The sequence below is a fragment of the Anser brachyrhynchus genome (genome assembly GCF_964034855.1).
Source record: "Anser brachyrhynchus genome assembly, chromosome: 2".
NCBI classification, from domain to species: Eukaryota; Metazoa; Chordata; class Aves; order Anseriformes; family Anatidae; genus Anser; species Anser brachyrhynchus.
The window spans coordinates 115507849-115518645 of record NC_137695.1 but is presented as its reverse complement, the minus strand read 5'-3'; the positions used below and the strand labels follow the sequence as shown (position 1 = coordinate 115518645).

The 10797-nt window shown below is 37.0% G+C and overlaps 1 protein-coding gene across 13 annotated transcripts; it reads left to right on the top strand.

Moving 5' to 3' along the window:
* Positions 1-507: 507 nt before the first annotated feature.
* Positions 508-9781, top strand: LOC308190569 (uncharacterized protein). 13 transcript variants are annotated; one of them, XR_013947331.1, is made up of 8 exons: positions 508-526; positions 838-922; positions 1655-1784; positions 4438-4531; positions 4999-5091; positions 5598-5650; positions 7066-7164; positions 9560-9781. XR_013947331.1 is itself a non-coding variant. In XM_080582134.1 (7 exons), exons 3-6 carry the CDS (start codon positions 1691-1693, stop codon positions 5644-5646), a joined length of 330 nt encoding a protein of 109 aa, XP_080438260.1. In that variant the 5' UTR covers positions 508-526; positions 838-922; positions 1655-1690; the 3' UTR covers positions 5647-5650; positions 9560-9781. The 13 variants fall into 13 exon arrangements, 2 of the variants coding, with proteins under 2 accessions (XP_080438260.1, XP_080438261.1); XR_013947332.1 differs by having other exon boundaries at positions 6079-7164; XR_013947334.1 differs by lacking the exon at positions 7066-7164 and adding an exon at positions 2900-2979 and having other exon boundaries at positions 1655-1815.
* The last annotated feature ends 1016 nt before the right edge of the window (positions 9782-10797 follow it).

Here is a 10797-nt window from a genome sequence, read left to right as displayed (position 1 = left end):
AGACCCCACAAGATTTGGGGAGACAGTTGAGACTTCATTTAGATGTAGCCTCTTAATGCACCACATAAGGCTTTTTGGACATGGGAAGTCTGCTTCTGGTTAGGTATTGCTCTTAGCTGGGAAACTGTAGTCCTTTGCCAAAAGATAGTGCGGAACCATTCAGCCGTATCTGACTGTGTAAGTTCCCTGAGTCAATTTCAGTGCAAAATCCGAGGGATGAGTTTAAAGAACTTTCAGCTGATGTAGCTGAACAACTTGGTGTTCTGTGGACACTAACAGACTGAAAAAAAAATCATTATAGTTGCCGTGTTGATAGCCTGTGCAGCCTGGAAGCCGACGCAGTGAGTTAGGCTGTGTGCATGCAGAGGTTTGCCTTCAGCTGGGTGAGATCAGGCTGCTCAGCTGTGCCTTAGTGTGTGGAGACGGACAGCAAATCCTCTCCTCCAGCTGCAGCAGTGGAAAGCTATGCTTTTAAGATAAACAGGGCTGGTTTTTGTCTCTGGTGTCAGAGCTGATTTAGTGCTGGGTAAGAGCAACTGAAGTTGTCTTTACGTGGCCAAAGACTGCCATAGGGTAAACTGCATCCATCCTTTTACTTCTGCCAGTGGACAAACAGGTTCCACGTGGAAGTTTCTAGGAAAATACAAGACAAGTACTTTTCAAAGGAATGTACTTGCACTATAAAGGCTCTTAATTTCTATTTGTTATGATAGGGATATTTTTACATACTCAGAAGGCAAGTGTATGATAATTAGTTTAAAAGGTACCAGCTATCAAGTAATTTTTTCTTTGCCTTCTTAATAAGTGTTGCAGTTTTTCCTATGATTCTTTCTCTAGCCTGTACTATGACAGAAGACCCGTACCAGCACGCTCCTGGAGGGAATTTCACCATCTAACCGCTGCCCTGTTGTGATGTGACAAGGTTTGTCCTAGCATGTTCAGTGTTTAGCTTAAACCAAAGAACTATCATTTTTGGGAAAAGCTGCTTGCATGTCTAAGCAAACCAGCCTGAAAACTTGTACGTCTGCATAACCTTGCACAGTAACCATAGCTCAGTTAGGAATAATTTATAGTGTTTTTTCCTGATATTACATGAAAAGGAAAAGACACTGCATAGCCATTCTATACTTTATTTCCCTGAGTTGCTACAATCTCTTGCAAACGAGCAGATGAATTTATAGATTGCCTTCCAGAAACAGCTGGAAGCATATGCAAGTAAAGCATGGAACTGTGGAAGGAAGAGTGGGAGACAGGGTATATGGACAGCTTCTGTCTAATATGTATGTGTGTGGAGAATAACCCATCAGGTGGAGCTGAGGAGGTGGAGGATTATTAAAGACATAGGACACTCAAAGCTCCTCACGTGAGGATTAAGTTGAGGTAGGATGCAGGTGAGTGGTGGAAGGATGGGATAAGGGACTTCCAGGAAGGTGCAAAGGAGTGGAATGAACTGCAGAATTTAGTTTTCTATAAATAAAAGAAAAAAAAAAGTGCACGTCTGTTCAGATAGTTCAGGGAAACTAACGAATTCATGAAAATATCTTAGCGGCCAAGCCAAAGTATGAGCTAAACTTCCTCCCTGTCCATGGCATTTTGTGCCATCTTGCAATTTCCTCTTAGATGCGTATATTTCAGTCTCGTCATGTTCAACCAGGTTGCATTTACCACTGTAAATCAATGAAATGAAGACATGCTCAGCGTGGTTCAGGTTCCTGATGCTCAAGCATACCCCAGTCCCTTCGGCTGCAGCGATTATATAATGATTATTATCAACAAGGCTCAAGGTAATTTAGCAACAGAACAAGATACTCCAAGGTGAGCTATCAGAACCAGCTATCTTTTCATGTGCTCATTAATGAGAAGTAAAAATAATTTTGGCAATTATACATGTAACCCAAGAGGCTGACTAGGTCCCTTGTGCATAGGAGGAACCTCAGAAGTCCTAAAGCTTTCATGTACGTGCATTGATGCACACTTTATGAAAAAATAAATGAGTTAAAATTGATTTATAATTTAATGAAATCTCCCTAAAGCCTTGTCCAAGCCTTCAAATCACCTTGCACAAACAAATCTGTCTTTATCTAACACTGATAATTTGGGAAATTCTTGCTTACGTTAAAGGCTGGAAATTTTGTTCTCAGGATGAGGTTTCTGGTGACGCGAATATGTCTGCGTGGAAAGAAAATTCACTTTTTTCTACAGCTCTCAGACTGGGTGGTGTTGGTCTAAAGCCTAGACTTGCTAGCTGGCCAGCAAAATAATGTCATTACCTGCTGTGTTTATAGCAAGGCTGAGCTGCTTATAGACCTCGGGGGCGTAAAAGAGCTAAATGGGTGAAAAATCTTTATTTATTTATTTATTTTTTCTTTTCACAATTGCATCTCCCGAACACAATTGTGTCAGTGCAGCTACTCCAGAAGCGTCTCTGTAAAAGGATTTAAGAATGGCTTAGAGCAGAGAAACCTGGACATGTTGAAGAATCCCGCGTGTATGTCATAAATTCAATTAAACCCTCAGTTAGCTTTAACTGTGTGTAGGTGTAAAAAGAAAAAATATTTTCTACACTTCTACAATTGCTAGCTGAAGTCCTTAATTACATTAACAGAGAGTTTCTCTTCCACAAAGAATGAAGCTTTTGTCTGCCAGTCGGTCCCGATTATTGCTTAAAATGATGATCGTCTTTTTAAATAGCTCCACACTGGTGTCTTTTGTCAGTTCTGCACATGATATTTCTGCAATACTTTTTATAAATTGCTGAGATTGAGGTGTCCAGGGTGAAATCATGTTGCTGCCAACATTAAATTGACAAAGGATGATAAATAAAAATGTAAAATAATGCAACAATTCTACTACCTTTCATAGAAAAATTGTGTAATTAATCTCTTTGATTCCTGTTTAGCTCCTGATAACTGCTGTTAGGAGGATAATTTCATCCCAGGAATCTTTCAATAACGTTATCAATGTTTTACAAAAGAAAAGGTATGACTTTAAAAAGAATAATTTAAGATATTTAAATTTGCCGGTTTCAGATTATATTGCTGTGAGTCAATCAGGCTAGGACAATGGCTCTATACTTTCTTACTGAGAGGTGGGAGATAAAAACATTTCACTGTATTTGAAGGACATAGATCTCTTCTTTGTAGTTCTTGCATTCAGGCTTTCTGTTCCTCTGTCCCCTTTACAAACAGCATGAGAAATGTGTTTATGTAATGGTATGTCACTTCTGTAATTTTGAGGCCCTCTTCCAGCTGCAACCCTGAAATATCTCAGTGGCTCAACTGAGAATATTGCATGCAGCACTGGATGTGGACTATTCCTTGCCAGTTTGCTTTCTGCCATACACAGCAAAAATCATAATGAAGCTTTTAAGATAGTTCTACACTTCCCCCACACAGAAGACTCTTCCACTTTTTCTTTGCCCCTCTCTGGTTTGAAACATTTCTACAAGTTCTAAAAAAGTTGCACATATGAGTCATCTGACATTAAAAAAAAAAAATCCTATAATACTGTTTTCACAGACTTGAGCTCATTTATCAACACTAAATTTGTACTAATTTCAATTGTAAAAATAATTGAAGCACAAGTAGTGAGTTTCTATTTGAAATATGAGTAGCTTAGAAGTTCACTTTCCATTTCTGTAACAGAATTTTCCCCTTCCCCACCTTTATTTTGTATATCCTTGTTAACAACATAGTTCTCATTTGGAAAAGGGTGGTAACGCAAATTAAGAACTGGATAGAAATGCAAAGCTTTTAGGTTTCTGCTATATCTTCCATTTAAAAATAAATAAATAAATTAAAAGTAACTTGCAGTTTAGAACTTGTCGTACAGCAAACTGACTTCATGGATCTTCTAGGTGGCTGTAAGTCTTCGGGTGTCACGCTGTAGGTTTGCAAAGTTTTACAACAGTGTGTTTACATGTATATATATGGACCTACCTAAGCTGTCTATTAAAAGTCAGACTGTTTTTGAGATTTTATATAGACCAATATAAGCTTAATTTCCTTTATTAGGCACTCTTTTAAATTGCTGCTGTCATCAATTGGTGTGAATTGTGTTCTCTTGTACAACAACGTGCAATGCATTTGGAAATTCATTTTATGGTTACGATCATTTATGGGACTCTATCCACAGTTTTCTGCCACTCTTTCTTGCCACAGTAGGTCATGAATTGCCAGAAGGAATATTTAATCTTTCATAAGATTGGCCAGAAACTAAATATGAAGGGAAAAGCAAGCTGTCAATATCTGAATTTTTCACTTTGCTTCATTATATTCACTTTTGGTTTATGTAATGACATTGGGTTTTTCTCTGAAATTGTATTTTACGAACTTTTTTTTTTTTACATTAATATTTCCTCTAAAAGTTTTTTTTTTCTTTTTTTTTTTTTTCTTCAGATTTGCTATTGTCACCTGTTTCTTTCTTGTTCTATATCAGACAGAGCCTTGACTGCCCTCGGCTGCTCTTCACTTTTCCATGCTCTACTAACGAGCTCCTGGGATTCCAGCCTAGTTCAATCAAAATCAACTGGGTGAGCATAGACTTTTTTCATTGGTCGGTTGACTTTAACTAACTGATTTTGATCATTATGGATTGAGGATTCACATGTTTCCTTCTACTGAATGGGGTAATAGGGAACAATTTCCAGCAAGGAGTCAAGAATATACAAGGGTGGGAATTTCTTCAGCAAATTCTCCAGCTACTGTTCTGTAAAGAGAGTACCTGGTTACATGCAGGAGCTTAAGGTAATGTTTCAACAGAAGAAAAATCTCAGGAATTTAATAACTGCAATATTGTATAGATCTAACCGGAAAATAGATGTGTTACATCATGGACACTTGAAATGGAAATGAATGAAGAATGAATGTATGGGGAAGAAGAAACAGAAAAAAACATAAGGGAAAAGACGATAACAGCAGGCTGACTGTTCTTGTCTCTGTCTTTTGGTTCTTGAATTGGGGTACATGCTGACCTACTAATATTGGGTGGATGTTTTAGGCCATTGTACCCAAATCAAAATATCAGCAAGCACAGGAAGAACCCTAGAGATCAAAATGCACAAGGAGACAGCAAGAAGGGAATCCTCCTCAAGTGAGTTAAAACTCCAGTTTGAGTTAAATTCTCTGGAAATCCCCACTACTATGTTCCTGGCAGTGCCTAATCCCACTCTGTCTGCAGAGGGATAGCAGCACATAACGGTATTTACTTCCTCTGACAGCATAATTTGAAAAGAGAATGAATTACTTTTTCTACAAAAAAAAAAAAAAAGATTCTGTAAGAGGGTTGTTTTCTGTGACTACTCTTTACATAATGGTTACCAAAGTTGCATAATATTGATCCTGTGATTTTCTGGGATGGCTGACATAATAAAATAATAATGAATAATATATGTTTCAGTATGAACTTCCAGACAATATTCAAACATCCTAGAATTCATGAAATCCTTGAAATTGGAAATGATTTTGTGAACTCACAGTGGCAGAATACTTAATGAGACTCGGCAGACAACTCAATTTAATATATGACTTGCTTTTCCTATTAATCACTCAGCTCCTAAAATTTCATGGTAGAACTATTTTTTTTGTTGTTGTTGTCAGAATATTGGAACACAGAATTAGCGGCAGCTACAATGAATACAGACTGTAGTAGAGTAAGTATTTATATTTAAATGGAAACTCAAATAACAGGTGAGTAGTATTTATGGTAGAAAACTTCCTCATTTCAAAGAAAATATTTGGTGTGTTAGAATGACATCTAGTGACTAGTTCAGGTTCTAACACTGAGTTATAATAATAGGGGGAAAAAACAAACAGCCGTGAAACAAAAAACTTCTTTCTTCTTTGCTCCCCCTAAAGAATGACATAATATAAAGGAAGACATATATGTAAAGAACAGCAAGCCAAATAACAATGAAACTGGAAGGAAAATCACTGAATTAGGGCTAAAGGCAAACATTGCATGAATGGCAGGGGAAAAAGCAGTAAAATACCTCATGTTTCTGAGACTCTGCAAGTTCAAAATTAGGGTTGTGTCCCTAATTCCTTAATTCTAACTCTTTAATATGGTTTTATTTTTCAGGAAATAGCTTATCATTTTGCTTTCATATGGAATATGCCAAAGGAAAAAATGTTAAAAGTCTCTTGAAATAGGTTTCTGATCAGAAACTCACCTATGTTGTGAGAACATGGTTTGACTGAGGCACAAACTTCACATTTGAATGACAACCAGGGATCCTCTCCTATGCAACGTAATCATTATATAGATTCACAGGATAGGGTGCAACAGGGAAAGAGTTCATAAGGTATCTCACATGTGTTTAACATTAACAGGAAAATTTTGTAGTTTGTTAATCCTAAAAATGTGCAAACATTTTTTTACATGTCTAATACTGGAGACAGAGCTACGAGCTGTTGAGAATGGAAATTTGAGAGAGAAATAGGATGATACAAAGATAAAAAGTCATTTTTATGTCTGAAAGTAGAAACAAATTTTATTTTTAATCCAACTGAAGATTCATATTATTTCCATTAAGTACATATATAACTGAAAAAGATCTAACTGTGTTTTTCTCACTGAAAACTGCAAGAATTTTCATTGCATTAAATATTTTTTTCCAATCACATTTCTTCCTCTGAACATACACCAGTTCCTAAACAAGAATACTTCCCTTATAGGATAGGAACCCTACACAGAGGTGAAAATGATTCTCATGAAGCTCAGCTTCATTTCAAAACAAAAGCTAACTCTCTAATTGCAGTGTTTAAATGCACTTGTGAGAATTCGGAGAATATTTAGTCATTACTAGTACATCTGCTTGAATTTGTAGAGACCTAAAACAATAGTGACAAAGTACAAATGTCAGTCATGATACTTTTGAGATCACTGTTAAACATTTTAGCACTCCTTAATATATGAGGAAAAATAATCTGTCAGGAAGGTGGCATTTCCTAATACCTATGCATGGAATACTTGTGTCAAGGTGAAAATAAAGGATAAATTTAGAGATAAATGTGTAAAGTGTAAGAAAATGAGATAATGAGAGTTAATTTTGTGTTCCCCAAGCAGTGTCTCATAACATTAGGTAATGCTATACTACTCCTCAAAATTTGAAACACTCACCTATACAGCTACACCAGATTATTTCACAGGCCTGAAGACTGAAATGTAAGTGATCTGATGGAATTATGAAAGTTTATGGTTTAGTGCTTTGCTCTGAAATTGGTAATCTCTGGCAAACCTCTGATGTTCAGAATGTAGTTGTGGCATCAAGATTATATATGGTGTCTTTCCAAGTAGGTAAAATATGTTTTCTGTTTTGGATTTCCAAAGTGTTTTTGATAATACATCAAAATATATCTTCTCCTGTGTTAAATCTCACTATTTCCTGTTATTTGTTTAACATGTGGAGATATTAATCACTAACAGTGGCACTGCTACTGGCATTCCTATGGCTTGAGGTCTGGGATGGCTTAGTGATCAAAGACTACCATCGCTGTCTGGTCTGCTCAGCACTTTCTGGTTAGATTTATCTAGGAACACTTTGTGAAAACCAGTCATATCAAATACTTGGAAAAGTATTCAGATCCTGAATTTCAGGGATATTGAGGATAAATATGTTCAATATGATTCACTTTCATTCAGCAAGGTTAGAGAAACAGTATGTTCTTCAGATAGGAGACATTTTGTATAGTCAGTGCACACAAAACATATTTTCACCCTCATTCATTTCCTAAGTGACAGCAATGAACACTGCAATGTACGAGAGACAAAGAATTTACAAATGAATAGGCAGGAACAGAGAAAATGAGATGTGAACTGAAAGTCTGGAAGGAATATATTGGGATTGTCTGTATCTTAATGTTTGGTTTGATTCACTCTGTGTGGGCATTGCTTACAAGAGAACCAGTCACATAAAAGGTCAGAAAATGTCAGTGTCAGATAGTATGGGTCTGATCTGACAGGCTTTTGGAGAAAAAATAGTGTTCTGTGTTAAGGGTGAGGGCAGAAAAATCCCTTAATTTTTCATTAAAACATTCTGGGATAAGTTTCTGTTCTGCAAGCCTAAAGCTGAACTTCACTGAAACAGGTATGGAAACGGTTTCCCACGGCATATTAAAACTTGATTATATGCATACTGACAGAGTATCAGGGAATGACAGAGTTTTCTTAAAGCTCTTTCTAATGATTACTACATGCTGATTACCAAACATTTTTCTCTACTTATACCTAACTTGTCTACACAAATTTTAAAATGCATGCTCAGATGGGTATTTGCATGCACTGGACGGCTTCTCTAAGGGGCATTTGGGTAGCAAAGCACAAAGAAGTGATGTAGAGTAAGGCTATGAAAACAGAGGCAAACCAACATGGAACTGCGACTGAACATGACATTTTGTTCATTTACCTACATAACTGCTGGATAGGCTGGCATTTCATTTCATTTTAGTGCTCAGCATTGTGCTGTTAACCAAACTGACATTGCAGCAAACTATTTTACAGTGATAAATATTTTAAGTAAAAGTTAAATTTGGAAATATGTGCAATCTGTGTAATGCCTTTTGAAGAATTAATTTCTGGCTAATTGTCTATGATAAGTGCAGTGACAAAAATGTTTTATGTTGTTATTTTTTCTGGAATAACTCCATGAGTTTTTCTGGTTCCTTATCTAATTTGTCTGAACTATAGAGAAGAGCATATGAAGAAACTCTCATAAGCATGCAAACCTTATTTCCAAGCCTCCAAATACTTCCAGATTTCTTAACATATTTGTCTCCCAAAATGTAAGCTTCGTCATACTGGCTCGTCTTATGTTTTATACCCAATTTGAATCATGTGATGAGGGCATTGAAATGAGAGGAGGAAGCATCTGTGGTAGAGGTCACACTACAGGGATTGTGCGTGGTAGTAAGGCCTGTTTGAGTGAAAACCTTTTCTGCAATGCATTGGCTGTGTTTATCCTATAGTTACAACAGAGCAATGACCTCTTCAGTACAGCAGGCACAATTGTATGGATAGATCACAGATCTGCTGCTGTATTAGGCTTATATGGCAAGGTCTGGGGAGGGGAAGGGCTGCAGGGGTGGCCTCAATGAGAAGAGTCCAGAAGCTGCCCCATGTTAAGCAACAGCAGGTTCCAGCAGCTCCAAAAGGGAGCCGGCATCTTGCTGTGTGAGAACAGCAGAATGGATGCAACCCTGGTTTGTGCTTACCCCTTGGTACCCCAGCACAAAGGGGGAAGAGGCAGACGTGGCAGAAAAATGTAAGAATGTAGAGAGACTAGAGAATCTCTCTTTAGATGCATGAAGCCTGACAGGTCTTTGGCATTCAGACAGAAGTGACTCTTGCTCTTTATTTCAGTTATGATCCTGTATTTAGGAAATAATGATGCAACTATTAAATGTTTATAAAAAAAATAAAAAAATAAAAAACATTTTTGATACTAGTTACTAGCACACGAGAATGTAACTCATATTTTAGGAGATAATCTTGCAGGCTGTTTTCCTTAATTATTCTGAATTGACCAGTTTTGTTTTTATGTTTGTTTTTTTGCTTTTCTCAGACTGACACACGTCTCTGAGTTACTGAGATCTGCAGAGAACAGAGTATGTCCAGAAGCTTCATGTTAATAAATACTAACTTGATAGTCTAGTGCTGACATGATGGTGGGTCAGTCACTGTTTTTTGCAGTGCCCCACTGAAATCAGCTAGACTGCATGTGAGCGTATAAAAATAAAATTACATTTTTTGACTGCTACAAAGAGCAAATGAGTGAGTGGCTTTTTCTGAGTTACTTCTGGGTGGTTGTTGGTGTGTATTTATTTAATTTATTCAGAATCCAGGGTAAACCTAATGTCCTATCTGAATACTTTCTGACAGTTCAGGTCAAGAATTGTTTTATTGCGTATTTTGATCTTGCATTTCCAGCTACTTTTTATTAACCTGAAAAGAAATTAATGGCCTGGACCATTTTTATTCACTGGCTATGGAACACGCTTATTACAAGAACTTTATGCTATAGTAAAAGATTGCTAATATGCTGTGCTTATCATATATATTAAAGGCATTTACATATTGTTCATCTTTTGAAATCGAGAACATCTTTTTGAAATCGAGATCGGTTCCTTACTGCTGCAGTACTGCAAACCTATTCTGCCTGATAGGCAGGCAAACTGCCTAGATGCAGTTGTTTTAAATCATGACTTCCCATCTTCTTAACTCAGGTGGGAGCCGTCTGAAAAATTTCACAGATATTACAGGATTTTGTTCTCTTGCAAGTATAATGCTGCGGCATTTCTTACCTGAAACACAAATGGAGAACGTGTCAATCCCCACGAATAGAGTTCAGTTCTCCATATCTGATTTTTAAGTCAGATTGGTTTTATTGAAAAATAGTGGGGTCCAGAGTGACTGAGAATGAACATGTTGTATTCCAGTATAATGATTAAAAGCAATCCTTGTGCAAAATTGCAGCACTCAGATGTAATCGAGATCAGTAAGCCAACTACCTGAAGACAAACATGGGAGCTGGTTGGCTTCTAGAAGCGAATTAGCTTTTGTACTGCCTTTTACTGGGGATGGGGATCAAATGAGTGAACTCAAACTGAGGAGTATAGATTCTCTTGTGTACTATGGACGCAAGAGAGAGAAAGCTAGATCTCTCTGCTCTGATAAGTGGGCTGAACTGTTCTTCATGTGATGCTCCTGCCTTCCCTGACAAAGAGGAGTCTACAGTTACTAGAATAAACTATACCTTGCAAAGATGTATATTTTTAATAGTGTTGTGATTCCTATTTAAAC